Source organism: Dendrobates tinctorius, unplaced genomic scaffold, assembly GCF_039654945.1.
Source record: "Dendrobates tinctorius isolate UK_male_01 unplaced genomic scaffold, ASM3965494v1 ptg000450l, whole genome shotgun sequence".
Classification (NCBI taxonomy): Eukaryota; Metazoa; Chordata; class Amphibia; order Anura; family Dendrobatidae; genus Dendrobates; species Dendrobates tinctorius.
The window spans coordinates 362,501-382,509 of record NW_027362112.1 but is presented as its reverse complement, the minus strand read 5'-3'; the positions used below and the strand labels follow the sequence as shown (position 1 = coordinate 382,509).

The 20,009-nt window shown below is 58.9% G+C and overlaps 1 protein-coding gene across 3 annotated transcripts in view; it reads right to left on the bottom strand.

Annotated features, from left to right (window-relative positions):
• Positions 1-17,787, bottom strand: part of USB1 (U6 snRNA biogenesis phosphodiesterase 1) — a 29,501-nt gene extending 11,714 nt beyond the window's left edge. For 2 of the 3 annotated variants that reach the window (XM_073564328.1, XM_073564326.1), the window contains exons 1-3: positions 17,656-17,787; positions 6,688-6,839; positions 6,423-6,606 (exon numbers count right to left, since the gene is read on the bottom strand). In XM_073564328.1, the coding sequence (XP_073420429.1) occupies positions 6,423-6,606; positions 6,688-6,799 (296 nt within the window). In that variant the 5' untranslated portion in view covers positions 6,800-6,839; positions 17,656-17,787. Of the gene's footprint in view, positions 1-6,422; positions 6,607-6,687; positions 6,840-17,655 lie in introns of those variants that run through there. The other variant, XM_073564327.1, reaches the window with a different exon arrangement.
• Between the last annotated feature and the right edge of the window lie 2,222 nt (positions 17,788-20,009).

Below are 20,009 nucleotides of genomic sequence, written 5' to 3'. Positions count from 1 at the left end.
GTGTTGTCCCAAAAAGACCCTGTGACTTCTAAGATGAATCCCTGTGCCTTCTTTTCTCGAAAGTTCTCCCCATCTGAACGCAACTATGATGTGGGGAATCAGGATTTGTTGGCCATGAAATGGGCATTTGAAGAGTGGAGACATTGGTTGGAGGGAGCTAGACATCAAGTTGTGGTCCTCACTGACCACAAGAATCTGATTTATCTGGAGTCGGCCAAACGCTTGAATCCTAGACAGGCTAGATGGGCATTGTTTTTCACGCGTTTTAATATTGTGGTCTCTTTTCTTCCGGGCACTAAGAATGTTAAGGCAGACGCCTTTTCTAGGAGTTTCTTTGCGGATTCTCTTAATGTGACTGAGCCTACTACCATCCTAGGTGAGGGGGTAGTTCTTTCTGCCATTTCGCCCGATTTTAGACGCGCCCTGGAGGAATTTCAGAAGGATAAACCTGAGCGTTGTCCTACGGGAAAATTGTATGTTCCTGACCAGTGGAGAAAGAGAGTGATGTCTGACGTCCATTGCTCCGCATTGGCTGGTCATCCAGGTATTTTTGGTGAGTCGGTTTTGGTGGCCTGCCTTATCTCGTGACGTCAGGAATTTTGTAGAATCCTGTGGGACTTGTTCTCGGTCTAAACCCTGTTCTCGTTCTAGTGGTTTGCTGATGCCCCTCCCAGTGCCCAGGAGGCCATGGACCCATATCTCAATGGATTTTATTTCTGATCTTCCTGTCTCTCAGAGAATGACTGTTATCTGGGTGATTTGTGATAGATTTTCCAAGATGGTCCATCTTGTACCACTCCCAAAGTTGCCATCTTCTGCTGAGTTGGTGCCCTTGTTTTTACAACAGGTGGTTCGGTTACACGGGATTCCTGAGAACATTGTGTCCGATAGAGGAGTCCAGTTTGTTTCCAGATTCTGGAAAGCCTTTTGTTCCAATCTGGAAATTCAGTTATCCTTCTCCTCCGCATTTCATCCCCAGACCAATGGACAGACAGAGAGAACAAACCAGACCCTGGAGTCTTATTTAAGATGTTTTATATCTGCTGATCAAGATTATTGGGTCTCATTTTTGCCCTTGGCCGAATTTGCGCTGAACAATAGAGCTAGTTCTGCCACTTTGATGTCACCCTTTTTCTGTAATTTTGGGTTTCATCCTCGATTCTCTTCAGGGCAAGTGGAATCTTCGTCCTGCCCAGGTGTGGACACTGTGGTTGAGAGAATGCAGCAGATATGGGACCAAGTGGTGGATAAGTTGTCACTCTCTCAGGAAAAGGCCCAGCGATTTTCCAACCAGCATAGGACCATTGGTCCCCGGTTTAAAGTGGGTGATATGGTTTGGTTGTCGTCTAAGAATATTCCTATGAAGGTTGCATGTCCAAAATTTAAGCCAAGATTTATTGGTCCTTATAAGATTTTGGAAATTCTTAATCCTGTTTCGTTTCGATTGGCTCTTCCAGTTACGTTCAAGATCCATAACGTATTTCACAAATCTCTGTTGAAGAGGTTTGTTGAGCCAGTGGTTCCTATGGCAGCACCTCTTGACCCTGTGTTGGTCGAAGGCAATGTGGAATATGAGGTAGAGAAAATATTGGATTCTCGTTTGGTTAGACGGAGACTCCAGTATTTGGTCAAGTGGAAGGGTTATGGCCAGGATAATTCTTGGGTCTCTGCCTCTGATATTCATGCCGATAGATTGGTTTGTGCTTTTCACGGGCCCATCCTGATCGGCCTGGTGGCGTGGATGAGGGTTCGGTGACCCCCTCCTCAAGGGGGAGGTACTGTTGTGAGTTCATTTTCTGGTCTACCAGTTGTGAGTCCTCCTTCCAGCCACCCTCTGGTGGTAACAGGAGGTAGTGAGGCTGATTTAATCAGTGGAGATCTGCCACCTGATGAGGATGACGATTGGACCTCAGGAATCTCAGATTGGATTTAAGACAGCCGATGCCCTATTCAGTTGCTGATGATTCCTTCTGGCTTGTCAGGTCTTAGTTCTCAGCTCTGTTCCAGTCAGCTCAAGCTAAGTGTTTCTGCTAATGTTCACACTTGATTTTGTTGGTCTATTCAGTTTTTTGTGTGGTCAGCCAGCCCCGGCTGGGGGTGTGCTGAATTTCCACTCTTATTTATCTGTATTTGCCAATTTGCTTTTTGTCCCTTATTAGATTGGCCTCTTTTTGCTCTGTCTCAGAATATTTCAGAGTGCTGATATAGTGGGAGAAGTCTAGTAACTTCAGGGTTAATTTTGTTATCAGAAGTGTTGGACATTATTTTTGTAGGGTTTTTGGCAGATTGCAGACAGTGTCTTTCCTTTCCAGTTAGTTTGGGCCCCATTGTTTGCTCAGCCTATTTTCCTTCCTGTGTTTGTGCCTTCATCTTGTTTCACAGTCAATACATGTGTGGGGGCTGTCTATTCCTTTGGGGTCTGCTCTGGGGCAGTTAGTTTTCCTCTTTTCTTGCTTTAGGCTTATTTAGTCCTCCGGCTGTGACGAAGCGTCTAGGTTCACCGAAGGAACGCTCCACGGCTACTGCTAGTTGTGTGGATAGGATCAGGGATCTGCAATCTGCATAGTTACCAACCTCTCTGGTTTTCTGTGGCTTAGCTTGTTTTGCTTTCTTCTCCTCGGTGACTCATTCATAACAGCGGTGCAGCACTGTGGAGAGGACAGGTAGGTGGTAGACAGAGATGAGATGTAGGGCGGTGCAGCACTGTGGAGAAGACGGGTAGGTGGTAGACAGAGATGAGATGTAGGGCAGTGCAGTACTGTGGAGAGGATGGGTAGGTGGTAGACAGAGATGAGGAGATGTAGGGCGGTGCAGCACTGTGGAGGACGGGTAGGTGGTAAAGAGATGAGGAGGAGATGTAGGGTGGTGCAGCACTGTGGAGAGGATGGGTAGGTGGTAGACAGATGAGGAGATGTAGGGCAGTGCATCACTGTGGAGAGGATGGGTAGGTGGTAGACAGATGAGATGTAGGGTGGTGCAGCACTGTGGAGAGGATGGGTAGGTGGTAGACAGATGAGATGTAGTGCGGTGCAGCACTGTGGAGAGGACGGGTAGGTGGTAAACAGAGATGAGGAGGAGATGTAGGGTGGTGCAGCACTGTGGAGAGGATGGGTAGGTGGTAGACAGATGAGGAGATGTAGGGCAGTGCATCACTGGGAAGAGGATGGGTAGGTGGTAGACAGATGAGATGTAGGGGGGTGCAGCACTGTGGAGAGGATGGGTAGGTGGTAGACAGAGATGAGGAGGAGATGTAGGGCAGTGCATCACTGTGGAGAGGATGGGTAGGTGGTAGACAGAGATGAGATGTAGGGTGGTGCAGCACTGTGGAGAGGATGGGTAGGTGGTAGACAGATGAGGAGATGTAGTGCGGTGCAGCACTGTGGAGAGGACGGGTAGGTGGTAAACAGAGATGAGGAGGAGATGTAGGGTGGTGCAGCACTGTGGAGAGGATGGGTAGGTGGTAGACAGATGAGGAGATGTAGGGCAGTGCATCACTGGGGAGAGGATGGGTAGGTGGTAGACAGATGAGATGTAGGGGGGTGCAGCACTGTGGAGAGGATGGGTAGGTGGTAGACAGATGAGGAGATGTAGGGCAGTGCAGCACTGTGAAGAGGACGGGTAGGTGGTAGACAGGAATGATATGTAGGGCAGTGCAGCACTGTGGAGAGGACGGGTAGGTGATAGACAGATGAGGAGATGTAGGGCGGTGCAGCACTGTGGAGAGGACGGGTAGGTGGTAGACAGATGAGATGTAGGGCGGTGCAGCACTGTGGAGATGTAGGGTGGTGCAGCACTGTGGAGAGGATGGGTAGGTGGTAGACAGAGATGAGGAGATGTAGGGCGGTGCAGCACTGTGGAGAAGACGGGTAGGTGGTAGACAGATGAGATGTAGGGCAGTGCAGTACTGTGAAGAGGACGGGTAGGTGGTAGACAGGAATGATATGTAGGGCAGTACAGCACTGTGGAGGACGGGTAGGTGGTAAACAGAGATGAGGAGGAGATGTAGGGTGGTGCAGCACTGTGGAGAGGATGGGTAGGTGGTAGACAGATGAGGAGATGTAGGGCAGTGCATCACTGTGGAGAGGACGGGTAGGTGGTAGACAGAGATGAGGAGGAGATGTAGGGTGGTGCAGCACTGTGGAGAGGATGGGTAGGTGGTAGACAGATGAGGAGGAGATGTAGGGCGGTGCATCACTGTGGAGAGGATGGGTAGGTGGTAGACAGATGAGGAGATGTAGTGCGGTGCAGCACTGTGGAGAGGACGGGTAGGTGGTAAACAGAGATGAGGAGGAGATGTAGGGTGGTGCAGCACTGTGGAGAGGATGGGTAGGTGGTAGACAGATGAGGAGGAGATGTAGGGCGGTGCATCACTGTGGAGAGGATGGGTAGGTGGTAGACAGATGAGATGTAGGGGGGTGCAGCACTGTGGAGAGGATGGGTAGGTGGTAGACAGATGAGGAGATGTAGGGCAGTGCAGCACTGTGAAGAGGACGGGTAGGTGGTAGACAGGAATGATATGTAGGGCAGTGCAGCACTGTGGAGAGGACGGGTAGTTGGTAGACAGATGAGGAGATGTAGGGCAGTGCAGCACTGTGAAGAGGACGGGTAGGTGGTAGACAGGAATGATATGTAGGGCAGTGCAGCACTGTGGAGAGGATGGGTAGGTGGTAGACAGATGAGATGTAGGGCAGTGCAGCACTGTGAAGAGGACGGGTAGGTGGTAGACAGGAATGATATGTAGGGCAGTGCAGCACTGTGGAGAGGACGGGTAGGTGATAGACAGATGAGATGTAGGGCGGTGCAGCACTGTGGAGAGGACGGGTAGGTGGTAGACAGATGAGATGTAGGGCGGTGCAGCACTGTGGAGATGTAGGGTGGTGCAGCACTGTGGAGAGGATGGGTAGGTGGTAGACAGAGATGAGGAGATGTAGGGCGGTGCAGCACTGTGGAGAAGACGGGTAGGTGGTAGACAGATGAGATGTAGGGCAGTGCAGTACTGTGAAGAGGACGGGTAGGTGGTAGACAGGAATGATATGTAGGGCAGTACAGCACTGTGGAGGACGGGTAGGTGGTAAACAGAGATGAGGAGGAGATGTAGGGTGGTGCAGCACTGTGGAGAGGATGGGTAGGTGGTAGACAGATGAGGAGATGTAGGGCAGTGCATCACTGTGGAGAGGACGGGTAGGTGGTAGACAGAGATGAGGAGGAGATGTAGGGCGGTGCATCACTGTGGAGAGGATGGGTAGGTGGTAGACAGATGAGGAGATGTAGTGCGGTGCAGCACTGTGGAGAGGACGGGTAGGTGGTAAACAGAGATGAGGAGGAGATGTAGGGTGGTGCAGCACTGTGGAGAGGATGGGTAGGTGGTAGACAGATGAGGAGGAGATGTAGGGCGGTGCATCACTGTGGAGAGGATGGGTAGGTGGTAGACAGATGAGATGTAGGGGGGTGCAGCACTGTGGAGAGGATGGGTAGGTGGTAGACAGATGAGGAGATGTAGGGCAGTGCAGCACTGTGAAGAGGACGGGTAGGTGGTAGACAGGAATGATATGTAGGGCAGTGCAGCACTGTGGAGAGGACGGGTAGTTGGTAGACAGATGAGATGTAGGGCGGTGCAGCACTGTGGAGATGTAGGGTGGTGCAGCACTGTGGAGAGGACGGGTAGGTGGTAGACAGATGAGATGTAGGGCGGTGCAGCACTGTGGAGAGGATGGGTAGGTGGTAGACAGATGAGGAGATGTAGGGTGGTGCAGCACTGTGGAGAGGACGGGTAGGTGGTAGACAGAGATGAGGGGGAGATGTAGGGTGGTGCAGCACTGTGGAGAGGAAGGGTAGAAGATAGACAGATGAGGAGATGAAGAGTGGTGCAGCACTGTGGAGAGGAAGGGTAGAAGATAGACAGATGAGGAGATGTAGGGTGGTGCAGCACTGGAGAGAATGGGTAGGTGGGTAGACAGGTGGAGGTGATGTAGGTTGTGCAGCACTGTGGAGAGTTTTATGGGTGAGTGAGCAGTTTATATTGGACTCTGTCGCGGATGGGTAACCAGTGCAATGACTGGCACAGGGTGGAGGCATCAGTGTAGTGGTTGGGACAGAAATAGGATTCTGGTTGCTGCACTCAAGATAGATTGGTCTCCCTCTTACTACACTTTCCCCCTCTCCAATCAGTGGAGGCTGCAGGAGTCTAGGGGAGGCTGGATCAGAGGAACAATCAGTTTTTGGAAGAATTAACAGGTCACATTAGAACAATACTTGTGTTACTTTATGCATCCATAGCTGCCAGCACAGATCCTTCACTGGTGGGATGCAGAGATTGTGTCACCCCCCCCCGCCATATGTAGACAATCTGTCAGAACAAGATACACTCCCATCATAATTTGGCTGATAACCGGGAGTAATAGTTCGGGGGCTCTCACACTGACCGTGGAGTGGAGCAAAGATTGTGCCGGAGGGTCTGGACGAGCGGCTGGATCCAGTGATGTCGCAGGACGACGGTGTGTGAGAGGCTGACGTGCAGCTCCTTCATGGTGCTCAGGGTGACGCCATGTTTCCGGGCCGCAGACTTCAGCTCCTCCAGCAGCTCCCAGAATTCTTCACGAGGGTGAACTGAAAGACAAGGAGAAACTAAACCTGGCGGCTGCCCCTGCTGCGCTCCTCTCACTGGGCTCCGGCCCTCCCGACACTCACACGCCACATACACATAAGATGCCCAATTTCCTCGCTCGTGACGAAAGCGCCGCACCCGTCCGCCATGTTCTGTGACATCATCGTGGTGCTCGGAGTCCGGCTCTGTCACCATGTTCAGGATAGACTGCGGGACGGGGAGCAGACATGGTGGCCTGCGAGAGAGAGACTGGGTCATGTGTGCAGACACCACAGGGTGCAGGACCAGGCGAGGCTCCTGCAGTACACGGCACAAGAGCAGCACTCCCCCCACTGTAACTGCCTCCGCTCCCAGAGCAGCACTCCCCCCACTGTAACTGCCTCCGCTCCCAGAGCAGCACTCCCCCCACTGTAACTGCCTCCGCTCCCAGAGCAGCACTCCCCCCACTGTAACTGCCTCCGCTCCCAGAGCAGCACTCCCCCCACTGTAACTGCCTCCGCTCCCAGAGCAGCACTCCTCCCACTGAAACTGCCTCCGCTCCCAGAGCAGCACTCCTCCCACTGAAACTGCCTCCGCTCCCAGAGCAGCACTCCCCCCACTGTAACTGCCTCCGCTCCCAGAGCAGCACTCCCCCCACTGTAACTGCCTCCGCTCCCAGAGCAGCACTCCCCCCACTGTAACTGCCTCCGCTCCCAGAGCAGCACTCCCCCCACTGTAACTGCCTCCGCTCCCTGAGCAGCACTCCTCCCACTGTAACTGCCTCCGCTCCCAGAGCAGCACTCCCCAATTGTAATTGCCTCAGCTCCCAGAGCTGCACTCCTCCCACTGTAACTGCCTCAGCTCCCAGAGCAGCACTCCCCAATTGTAACTGCCTCAGCTCCCAGAGCAGCACTCCCCAATTGTAATTTACTCTGCTCCAAGAGCAGCACTCCTCCCACTGTTACTGAATCCGCTCCCAGAGCAGCACTCCTCCCACTGTAACTGCCTCCGCTCCCAGAGCGGGACTCCTCCCATTGTAATTGCCTCCGCTCCCAGAGCAGCACTCCTCCCATTGTAACTGCCTCCGCTCCCAGAGCGGCACTCCCCCCCACTGTAACTGCCTCCGCTCCCAGAGCGGCACTCCTCCCACTGTAACTGCCTCAGCTCCCAGAACAGCACTCCCCCATTTTAACTGCCTCCGCTCCCAGAGCAGCACTCCTCCCACTGTAACTGCCTCCTCTCCCAGAGCAGCACTCCCCCCACTGTAACTGCCTCGGCTCCCAGAGCAGCACTCCTCCCACTGTAACTGCCTCCGCTCCCAGAGCAGCACTCCCCAATTGTAATTGCCTCAGCTGCCAGAGCAGCACTCCTCCCACTGTAACTGCCTCCGCTCCCAGAGCAGCACTCCTCCCACTGTAACTGCCTCCGCTCCCACAGCAGCACTCCCCAATTGTAATTTCCTCTGCTCCAAGAGCAGCACTCCTCCCACTGTTACTGAATCCGCTCCCAGAGCAGCACTCCTCCCACTGTAACTGCCTCCGCTCCCAGAGCGGGACTCCTCCCATTGTAATTGCCTCCGCTCCCAGAGCAGCACTCCCCCCCACTGTAACTGCCTCCGCTCCCAGAGCAGCACTCCTCCCACTGAAACTGCCTCCGCTCCCAGAGCAGCACTCCTCCCACTGAAACTGCCTCCGCTCCCAGAGCAGCACTCCTCCCACTGAAACTGCCTCCGCTCCCAGAGCGGCACTCCCCCCCACTGTAACTGCCTCCGCTCCCAGAGCGGCACTCCCCCCCACTGTAACTGCCTCCGCTCCCAGAGCGGCACTCCCCCCCACTGTAACTGCCTCAGCTCCCAGAACAGCACTCCCCCATTTTAACTGCCTCCTCTCCCAGAGCAGCACTCCTCCCACTGTAACTGCCTCCGCTCCCAGAGCGGCACTCCTCCCACTGTAACTGCCTCCGCTCCCAGAACAGCACTCCCCCCACTGTAACTGCCTCCGTTCCCAGAGCAGCACTCCTCCCACTGTAACTGCCTCCTCTCCCAGAGCAGCGCTCCTCCCACTCTAACTGCCTCCGCTCCCAGAGCAGCGCTCCCCCCACTGTAACTGCCTCCGCTCCCAGAGCAGCGCTCCCCCCACTGTAACTGCCTCCGCTCCCAGAGCAGCACTCCTCCCACTGTAACTGCCTCCGCTCCCAGAGCAGCACTCCCCAATTGTAATTGCCTCAGCTGCCAGAGCAGCACTCCTCCCACTGTAACTGCCTCCTCTCCCAGAGCAGCGCTCCTCCCACTGTAACTGCCTCCTCTCCCAGAGCAGCGCTCCCCCCACTGTAACTGCCTCCTCTCCCAGAGCAGCGCTCCCCCCACTGTAACTGCCTCCTCTCCCAGAGCGGCACTCCCCCCACTGTAACTGCCTCCTCTCCCAGAGCGGCACTCCCCCCACTGTAACTGCCTCCTCTCCCAGAGCGGCACTCCCCCCACTGTAACTGCCTCCTCTCCCAGAGCGGCGCTCCTCCCACTGTAACTGCCTCCTCTCCCAGAGCGGCGCTCCTCCCACTGTAACTGCCTCCTCTCCCAGAGCGGCGCTCCTCCCACTGTAACTGCCTCCTCTCCCAGAGCGGCGCTCCTCCCACTGTAACTGCCTCCTCTCCCAGAGCGGCGCTCCTCCCACTGTAACTGCCTCCTCTCCCAGAGCGGCGCTCCCCCCACTGTAACTGCCTCCTCTCCCAGAGCAGCACTCCCCCCACTGTAACTGCCTCCGCTCCCAGAGCAGCACTCCTCCCACTGTAACTGCCTCCGCTCCCAGAGCAGCACTCCCCAATTGTAATTGCCTCAGCTGCCAGAGCAGCACTCCTCCCACTGTAACTGCCTCCGCTCCCAGAGCAGCACTCCTCCCACTGTAACTGCCTCAGCTCCCACAGCAGCACTCCCCAATTGTAATTTCCTCTGCTCCAAGAGCAGCACTCCTCCCACTGTTACTGAATCCGCTCCCAGAGCAGCACTCCTCCCACTGTAACTGCCTCCGCTCCCAGAGCAGCACTCCTCCCACTGTAACTGCCTCAGCTCCCACAGCAGCACTCCCCAATTGTAATTTCCTCTGCTCCAAGAGCAGCACTCCTCCCACTGTTACTGAATCCGCTCCCAGAGCAGCACTCCTCCCACTGTAACTGCCTCCGCTCCCAGAGCAGGACTCCTCCCATTGTAATTGCCTCGGCTCCCAGAGCAGCACTCCCCCCACTGTAACTGCCTCCGCTCCCAGAGCAGCACTCCTCCCACTGAAACTGCCTCCGCTCCCAGAGCAGCACTCCTCCCACTGAAACTGCCTCCGCTCCAAGAGCAGCACTCCTCCCACTGAAACTGCCTCCGCTCCCAGAGCAGCACTCCTCCCACTGAAACTGCCTCCGCTCCCAGAGCGGCACTCCCCCCCACTGAAACTGCCTCCGCTCCCAGAGCGGCACTCCCCCCCACTGTAACTGCCTCCGCTCCCAGAGCGGCACTCCCCCCCACTGTAACTGCCTCAGCTCCCAGAACAGCACTCCCCCATTTTAACTGCCTCCTCTCCCAGAGCAGCACTCCTCCCACTGTAACTGCCTCCGCTCCCAGAGCGGCACTCCTCCCACTGTAACTGCCTCCGCTCCCAGAACGGCACTCCCCCCACTGTAACTGCCTCCGCTCCCAGAGCGGCACTCCTCCCACTGTAACTGCCTCCTCTCCCAGAGCAGCACTCCTCCCACTGAAACTGCCTCCGCTCCCAGAGCAGCACTCCTCCCACTGAAACTGCCTCCGCTCCCAGAACGGCACTCCCCCATTTTAACTGCCTCCTCTCCCAGAGCAGCACTCCTCCCACTGTAACTGCCTCCGCTCCCAGAGCGGCACTCCTCCCACTGTAACTGCCTCCGCTCCCAGAACGGCACTCCCCCCACTGTAACTGCCTCCGCTCCCAGAGCAGCACTCCTCCCACTGTAACTGCCTCCGCTCCCAGAGCGGCACTCCTCCCACTGTAACTGCCTCCGCTCCCAGAACGGCACTCCCCCCACTGTAACTGCCTCCTCTCCCAGAGCGGCGCTCCTCCCACTGTAACTGCCTCCGCTCCCAGAGCAGCGCTCCCCCCACTGTAACTGCCTCCGCTCCCAGAGCAGCACTCCCCAATTGTAATTGCCTCCTCTCCCAGAGCGGCACTCCCCCCACTGTAACTGCCTCCTCTCCCAGAGCGGCACTCCCCCCACTGTAACTGCCTCCTCTCCCAGAGCGGCGCTCCTCCCAGAGCAGCACTCCCCCCACTGTAACTGCCTCCTCTCCCAGAGCAGCGCTCCTCCCACTGTAACTGCCTCCTCTCCCAGAGCAGCACTCCTCCCACTGTAACTGCCTCCTCTCCCAGAGCAGCGCTCCTCCCACTGTAACTGCCTCCTCTCCCAGAGCAGCGCTCCTCCCACTGTAACTGCCTCCTCTCCCAGAGCGGCGCTCCTCCCACTGTAACTGCCTCCTCTCCCAGAGCGGCGCTCCTCCCACTGTAACTGCCTCCTCTCCCAGAGCGGCGCTCCTCCCACTGTAACTGCCTCCTCTCCCAGAGCGGCGCTCCTCCCACTGTAACTGCCTCCTCTCCCAGAGCGGCGCTCCTCCCACTGTAACTGCCTCCTCTCCCAGAGCGGCACTCCTCCCACTGTAACTGCCTCCTCTCCCAGAGCGGCGCTCCTCCCACTGTAACTGCCTCCTCTCCCAGAGCAGCGCTCCTCCCACTGTAACTGCCTCCGCTCCCAGAGCAGCGCTCCCCCCACTGTAACTGCCTCCTCTCCCAGAGCAGCGCTCCCCCCACTGTAACTGCCTCCTCTCCCAGAGCAGCGCTCCTCCCACTGTAACTGCCTCCTCTCCCAGAGCAGCGCTCCCCCCACTGTAACTGCCTCCTCTCCCAGAGCAGCGCTCCTCCCACTGTAACTGCCTCCTCTCCCAGAGCGGCACTCCCCCCACTGTAACTGCCTCCTCTCCCAGAGCGGCACTCCCCCCACTGTAACTGCCTCCTCTCCCAGAGCGGCGCTCCTCCCACTGTAACTGCCTCCTCTCCCAGAGCGGCGCTCCTCCCACTGTAACTGCCTCCTCTCCCAGAGCGGCGCTCCTCCCACTGTAACTGCCTCCTCTCCCAGAGCGGCGCTCCTCCCACTGTAACTGCCTCCTCTCCCAGAGCGGCGCTCCTCCCACTGTAACTGCCTCCTCTCCCAGAGCGGCGCTCCTCCCACTGTAACTGCCTCCGCTCCCAGAGCAGCACTCCCCCCACTAACTGCCTCCGCTCCCAGAGCAGCACTCCCCCCACTGTAACTGCCTCCGCTCCCAGAGCAGCACTCCCCCCACTGTAACTGCCTCCTCTCCCAGAGCGGCGCTCCCCCCACTGTAACTGCCTCCGCTCCCAGAGCAGCACTCCTCCCACTGTAACTGCCTCCTCTCCCAGAGCAGCACTCCCCCCACTGTAACTGCCTCCGCTCCCAGAGCAGCACTCCCCAATTGTAATTGCCTCAGCTGCCAGAGCAGCACTCCTCCCACTGTAACTGCCTCCGCTCCCAGAGCAGCACTCCTCCCACTGTAACTGCCTCAGCTCCCACAACAGCACTCCCCAATTGTAATTTCCTCTGCTCCAAGAGCAGCACTCCTCCCACTGTTACTGAATCCGCTCCTAGAGCAGCACTCCTCCCACTGTAACTGCCTCAGCTCCCAGAGCGGGACTCCTCCCATTGTAATTGCCTCCGCTCCCAGAGCAGCACTCCCCCCACTGTAACTGCCTCCGCTCCCAGAGCAGCACTCCTCCCACTGAAACTGCCTCCGCTCCCAGAGCAGCACTCCTCCCACTGAAACTGCCTCCGCTCCCAGAGCAGCACTCCTCCCACTGAAACTGCCTCCGCTCCCAGAGCAGCACTCCTCCCACTGAAACTGCCTCCGCTCCCAGAGCGGCACTCCCCCCCCACTGTAACTGCCTCCGCTCCCAGAGCGGCACTCCCCCCCACTGTAACTGCCTCCGCTCCCAGAGCGGCACTCCTCCCACTGTAACTGCCTCCGCTCCCAGAACAGCACTCCCCCATTTTAACTGCCTCCTCTCCCAGAGCAGCACTCCTCCCACTGTAACTGCCTCCGCTCCCAGAGCGGCACTCCTCCCACTGTAACTGCCTCCGCTCCCAGAACGGCACTCCCCCCACTGTAACTGCCTCCGCTCCCAGAGCAGCACTCCTCCCACTGTAACTGCCTCCTCTCCCAGAGCAGCACTCCTCCCACTGAAACTGCCTCCGCTCCCAGAGCAGCACTCCTCCCACTGAAACTGCCTCCGCTCCCAGAGCGGCACTCCCCCCCACTGTAACTGCTTCCGCTCCCAGAGCGGCACTCCCCCCCCACTGTAACTGCCTCCGCTCCCAGAGCGGCACTCCCCCCCACTGTAACTGCCTCAGCTCCCAGAACCACTCCCCCATTTTAACTGCCTCCTCTCCCAGAGCAGCACTCCTCCCACTGTAACTGCCTCCGCTCCCAGAGCGGCACTCCTCCCACTGTAACTGCCTCCGCTCCCAGAACGGCACTCCCCCCACTGTAACTGCCTCCGCTCCCAGAGCAGCACTCCTCCCACTGTAACTGCCTCCGCTCCCAGAGCGGCACTCCTCCCACTGTAACTGCCTCCGCTCCCAGAACGGCACTCCCCCCACTGTAACTGCCTCCTCTCCCAGAGCGGCGCTCCTCCCACTGTAACTGCCTCCTCTCCCAGAGCAGCGCTCCTCCCACTCTAACTGCCTCCGCTCCCAGAGCAGCGCTCCCCCCACTGTAACTGCCTCCGCTCCCAGAGCAGCGCTCCCCCCACTGTAACTGCCTCCGCTCCCAGAGCAGCACTCCTCCCACTGTAACTGCCTCCGCTCCCAGAGCAGCACTCCCCAATTGTAATTGCCTCAGCTGCCAGAGCAGCACTCCTCCCACTGTAACTGCCTCCTCTCCCAGAGCAGCGCTCCTCCCACTGTAACTGCCTCCTCTCCCAGAGCGGCACTCCCCCCACTGTAACTGCCTCCTCTCCCAGAGCGGCACTCCCCCCACTGTAACTGCCTCCTCTCCCAGAGCGGCGCTCCTCCCAGAGCAGCACTCCCCCCACTGTAACTGCCTCCTCTCCCAGAGCAGCGCTCCTCCCACTGTAACTGCCTCCTCTCCCAGAGCGGCGCTCCTCCCACTGTAACTGCCTCCTCTCCCAGAGCAGCACTCCTCCCACTGTAACTGCCTCCTCTCCCAGAGCAGCGCTCCTCCCACTGTAACTGCCTCCTCTCCCAGAGCAGCGCTCCTCCCACTGTAACTGCCTCCTCTCCCAGAGCGGCACTCCTCCCACTGTAACTGCCTCCTCTCCCAGAGCAGCGCTCCTCCCACTGTAACTGCCTCCTCTCCCAGAGCAGCGCTCCTCCCACTGTAACTGCCTCCTCTCCCAGAGCAGCGCTCCTCCCACTGTAACTGCCTCCTCTCCCAGAGCGGCGCTCCTCCCACTGTAACTGCCTCCTCTCCCAGAGCAGCACTCCTCCAACTGTAACTGCCTCATCTCCCAGAGCGGCGCTCCTCCCACTGTAACTGCCTCCTCTCCCAGAGCAGCGCTCCCCCCACTGTAACTGCCTCCTCTCCCAGAGCAGCACTCCTCCCACTGTAACTGCCTCCTCTCCCAGAGCAGCGCTCCCCCCACTGTAACTGCCTCCTCTCCCAGAGCAGCGCTCCTCCCACTGTAACTGCCTCCTCTCCCAGAGCGGCGCTCCTCCCACTGTAACTGCCTCCTCTCCCAGAGCAGCACTCCTCCCACTGTAACTGCCTCCTCTCCCAGAGCAGCACTCCTCCCACTGTAACTGCCTCCTCTCCCAGAGCAGCGCTCCCCCCACTGTAACTGCCTCCTCTCCCAGAGCAGCGCTCCCCCCACTGTAACTGCCTCCTCTCCCAGAGCAGCGCTCCCCCCACTGTAACTGCCTCCTCTCCCAGAGCAGCGCTCCTCCCACTGTAACTGCCTCCTCTCCCAGAGCAGCACTCCTCCCACTGTAACTGCCTCCTCTCCCAGAGCGGCGCTCCCCCCACTGTAACTGCCTCCTCTCCCAGAGCAGCACTCCTCCCACTGTAACTGCCTCTTCTCCCAGAGCAGCACTCCTCCCACTGTAACTGCCTCTTCTCCCAGAGCGGCGCTCCTCCCACTGTAACTGCCTCCTCTCCCAGAGCAGCGCTCCTCCCACTGTAACTGCCTCCTCTCCCAGAGCAGCACTCCTCCCACTGTAACTGCCTCCTCTCCCAGAGCGGCGCTCCTCCCACTGTAACTGCCTCCTCTCCCAGAGCAGCGCTCCCCCCACTGTAACTGCCTCCTCTCCCAGAGCAGCGCTCCCCCCACTGTAACTGCCTCCTCTCCCAGAGCAGCGCTCCTCCCACTGTAACTGCCTCCGCTCCCAGAGCAGCACTCCCCCCACTGTAACTGCCTCCGCTCCCAGAGCAGCACTCCTCCCACTGTAACTGCCTCCTCTCCCAGAGCAGCGCTCCTCCCACTGTAACTGCCTCCTCTCCCAGAGCAGCACTCCTCCCACTGTAACTGCCTCCTCTCCCAGAGCAGCACTCCTCCCACTGTAACTGCCTCCTCTCCCAGAGCAGCACTCCTCCCACTGTAACTGCCTCCGCTCCCAGAGCAGCGCTCCTCCCACTGTAACTGCCTCCGCTCCCAGAGCAGCGCTCCTCCCACTGTAACTGCCTCCTCTCCCAGAGCAGCGCTCCTCCCACTGTAACTGCCTCCTCTCCCAGAGCAGCGCTCCCCCCACTGTAACTGCCTCCGCTCCCAGAGCAGCGCTCCTCCCACTGTAACTGCCTCCTCTCCCAGAGCAGCGCTCCTCCCACTGTAACTGCCTCCTCTCCCAGAGCAGCGCTCCTCCCACTGTAACTGCCTCCTCTCCCAGAGCAGCGCTCCCCCCACTGTAACTGCCTCCGCTCCCAGAGCAGCGCTCCTCCCACTGTAACTGCCTCCTCTCCCAGAGCAGCGCTCCCCCCACTGTAACTGCCTCCTCTCCCAGAGCAGCGCTCCTCCCACTGTAACTGCCTCCTCTCCCAGAGCAGCGCTCCTCCCACTGTAACTGCCTCCTCTCCCAGAGCAGCGCTCCTCCCACTGTAACTGCCTCCTCTCCCAGAGCGGCGCTCCTCCCACTGTAACTGCCTCCGCTCCCAGAGCGGCGCTCCTCCCACTGTAACTGCCTCCGCTCCCAGAGCGGCGCTCCTCCCACTGTAACTGCCTCCTCTCCCAGAGCGGCGCTCCTCCCACTGTAACTGCCTCCTCTCCCAGAGCAGCACTCCTCCCACTGTAACTGCCTCCTCTCCCAGAGCAGCACTCCTCCCACTGTAACTGCCTCCTCTCCCAGAGCGGCACTCCTCCCACTGTAACTGCCTCCTCTCCCAGAGCGGCGCTCCCCCCACTGTAACTGCCTCCTCTCCCAGAGCGGCGCTCCTCCCACTGTAACTGCCTCCTCTCCCAGAGCAGCGCTCCCCCCACTGTAACTGCCTCCTCTCCCAGAGCAGCGCTCCCCCCACTGTAACTGCCTCCTCTCCCAGAGCAGCGCTCCTCCCACTGTAACTGCCTCCGCTCCCAGAGCAGCACTCCCCCCACTGTAACTGCCTCCGCTCCCAGAGCAGAACTCCCCCCACTGTAACTGCCTCCGCTCCCAGAGCGGCACTCCTCCCACTGTAACTGCCTCCGCTCCCAGAGCAGCGCTCCCCCCACTGTAACTGCCTCCTCTCCCAGAGCAGCGCTCCCCCCACTGTAACTGCCTCCTCTCCCAGAGCAGAACTCCCCCCACTGTAACTGCCTCCGCTCCCAGAGCAGAACTCCCCCCACTGTAACTGCCTCCGCTCCCAGAGCAGCACTCCTCCCACTGTAACTGCCTCCGCTCCCAGAGCAGAACTCCCCCCACTGTAACTGCCTCCGCTCCCAGAGCAGCACTCCTCCCACTGTAACTGCCTCCGCTCCCAGAGCGGCACTCCTCCCACTGTAACTGCCTCCTCTCCCAGAGCAGCACTCCCCCCACTGTAACTGCCTCCGCTCCCAGAGCAGCACTCCCCCCACTGTAACTGCCTCCTCTCCCAGAGCAGCGCTCCTCCCACTGTAACTGCCTCCGCTCCCAGAGCAGCACTCCCCCCACTGTAACTGCCTCCTCTCCCAGAGCAGCACTCCTCCCACTGTAACTGCCTCCTCTCCCAGAGCAGCGCTCCCCCCACTGTAACTGCCTCCTCTCCCAGAGCGGCACTCCTCCCACTGTAACTGCCTCCGCTCCCAGAGCAGCACTCCCCCCACTGTAACTGCCTCCGCTCCCAGAGCAGCACTCCTCCCACTGTAACTGCCTCCGCTCCCAGAGCAGCACTCCCCCCACTGTAACTGCCTCCGCTCCCAGAGCAGCACTCCCCCCACTGTAACTGCCTCTGCTCCCAGAGCAGCACTCCCCCCACTGTAACTGCCTCCGCTCCCAGAGCAGCACTCCCCCCACTGTAACTGCCTCCTCTCCCAGAGCAGCACTCCTCCCACTGTAACTGCCTCCGCTCCCAGAGCAGAACTCCCCCCACTGTAACTGCCTCCGCTCCCAGAGCGGCACTCCTCCCACTGTAACTGCCTCCGCTCCCAGAGCAGCACTCCTCCCACTGTAACTGCCTCCTCTCCCAGAGCAGCGCTCCTCCCACTGTAACTGCCTCCTCTCCCAGAGCAGCGCTCCCCCCACTGTAACTGCCTCCGCTCCCAGAGCAGAACTCCCCCCACTGTAACTGCCTCCGCTCCCAGAGCGGCACTCCCCCCACTGTAACTGCCTCCTCTCCCAGAGCAGCACTCCTCCCACTGTAACTGCCTCCTCTCCCAGAGCAGCGCTCCCCCCACTGTAACTGCCTCCTCTCCCAGAGCGGCACTCCTCCCACTGTAACTGCCTCCTCTCCCAGAGCAGCGCTCCTCCCACTGTAACTGCCTCCTCTCCCAGAGCAGCACTCCTCCCACTGTAACTGCCTCCTCTCCCAGAGCGGCACTCCCGCCAGTACATTCTATGACGTAATATGAAAGCGTTATAACCGGAGTGACGTCCCCTACCCGCTCCCCTCTGCCGCGTCTCCATCGTCCTCAGAACTGCTGTACCCGACCAGCGCCAGCCTGACCCCGCCCCGGAAGCTGCGCGCTGCAGAAACACGTCCTCCGGAAAATGACAGGCTTTTATGGTTCCGAAGTAGTAACACAGTGTCTCCAGTCACTGTGTGCACCCCTGATATATCACCCCCCGTGCACCCTGATATATCACCCCCCGTGCACCCTGATATATCACCCCCCGTGCACCCCTGATATATCACCCCCCGTGCACCCCTGATATATCACCCCCCCGTGCACCCTGATATATCACCCCCCCGTGCACCCTGATATATCACCCCCCGTGCACCCTGATATATCCCCCCCGTGCACCCTGATATATCCCCCCCCGTGCACCCCCGATATATCCCCCCCGTGCACCCCCGATATATCACCCCCCGTGCACCCCTGATATATCACCCCCCGTGCACCCTGATATATCACCCCCCGTGCACCCTGATATATCCCCCCCCGTGCACCCTGATATATCCCCCCCCGTGCACCCTGATATATCCCCCCCGTGCACCCTGATATATCACCCCCCGTGCACCCCTGATATATCACCCCCCCGTGCACCCTGATATATCCCCCCCCGTGCACCCTGATATATCACCCCCCCGTGCACCCCTGATATATCACCCCCCGTGCACCCCTGATATATCACCCCCCGTGCACCCTGATATATCCCCCCCGTGCACCCTGATATATCACCCCCCGTGCACCCCTGATATATCAACCCCCGTGCACCCTGATATATCCCCCCCGTGCACCCTGATATATCACCCCCCGTGCACCCCTGATATATCACCCCCCGTGCACCCTGATATATCCCCCCCCGTGCACCCTGATATATCACCCCCCGTGCACCCCTGATATATCACCCCCCGTGCACCCTGATATATCCCCCCCCGTGCACCCTGATATATCCCCCCCCGTGCACCCTGATATATCACCCCCCGTGCACCCCTGATATATCACCCCCCGTGCACCCTGATATATCCCCCCCCGTGCACCCTGATATATCACCCCCCGTGCACCCCTGATATATCACCCCCCGTGCACCCTGATATATCACCCCCCGTGCACCCTGATATATCACCCCCCGTGCACCCTGATATATCAACCCCCCGTGCACCCCTGATATATCACCCCCCGTGCACCCTGATATATCACCCCCCCGTGCACCCTGATATATCCCCCCCGTGCACCCTGATATATCACCCCCCCGTGCACCCTGATATATCCCCCCCCGTGCACCCTGATATATCACCCCCCGTGCACCCCTGATATATCACCCCCCGTGCACCCTGATATATCACCCCCCGTGCACCCTGATATATCACCCCCCCGTGCACCCTGATATATCACCCCCCGTGCACCCTGATATATCCCCCCCGTGCACCCCTGATATATCACCCCCCGTGCACCCTGATATATCACCCCCCGTGCACCCCTGATATATCACCCCCCGTGCACCCCTGATATATCACCCCCCGTGCACCCTGATATATCACCCCCCGTGCACCCTGATATATCACCCCCCGTGCACCCCTGATATATCACCCCCCGTGCACCCCTGATATATCACCCCCCGTGCACCCCTGATATATCACCCCCGTGCACCCTGATATATCCCCCCCCGTGCACCCCTGATATATCCCCCCCGTGCACCCTGATATATCCCCCCCCGTGCACCCTGATATATCCCCCCCCGTGCACCCTGATATATCACCCCCCGTGCACCCTGATATATCCCCCCCGTGCACCCCTGATATATCACCCCCCGTGCACCCCTGATATATCACCCCCCGTGCACCCCTGATATATCACCCCCCCGTGCACCCCTGATATATCACCCCCCGTGCACCCTGATATATCCCCCCCCGTGCACCCCTGATATATCCCCCCCCGTGCACCCTGATATATCCCCCCCCGTGCACCCTGATATATCCCCCCCCGTGCACCCTGATATATCACCCCCCGTGCACCCTGATATATCCCCCCCGTGCACCCCTGATATATCACCCCCCGTGCACCCCTGATATATCACCCCCCGTGCACCCCTGATATATCACCCCCCGTGCACCCTGATATATCCCCCCCCGTGCACCCTGATATATCACCCCCCGTGCACCCTGATATATCACCCCCCGTGCACCCTGATATATCCCCCCCGTGCACCCCTGATATATCACCCCCCGTGCACCCCTGATATATCACCCCCCGTGCACCCCTGATATATCACCCCCCGTGCACCCTGATATATCCCCCCCCGTGCACCCTGATATATCACCCCCGTGCACCCTGATATATCACCCCCCGTG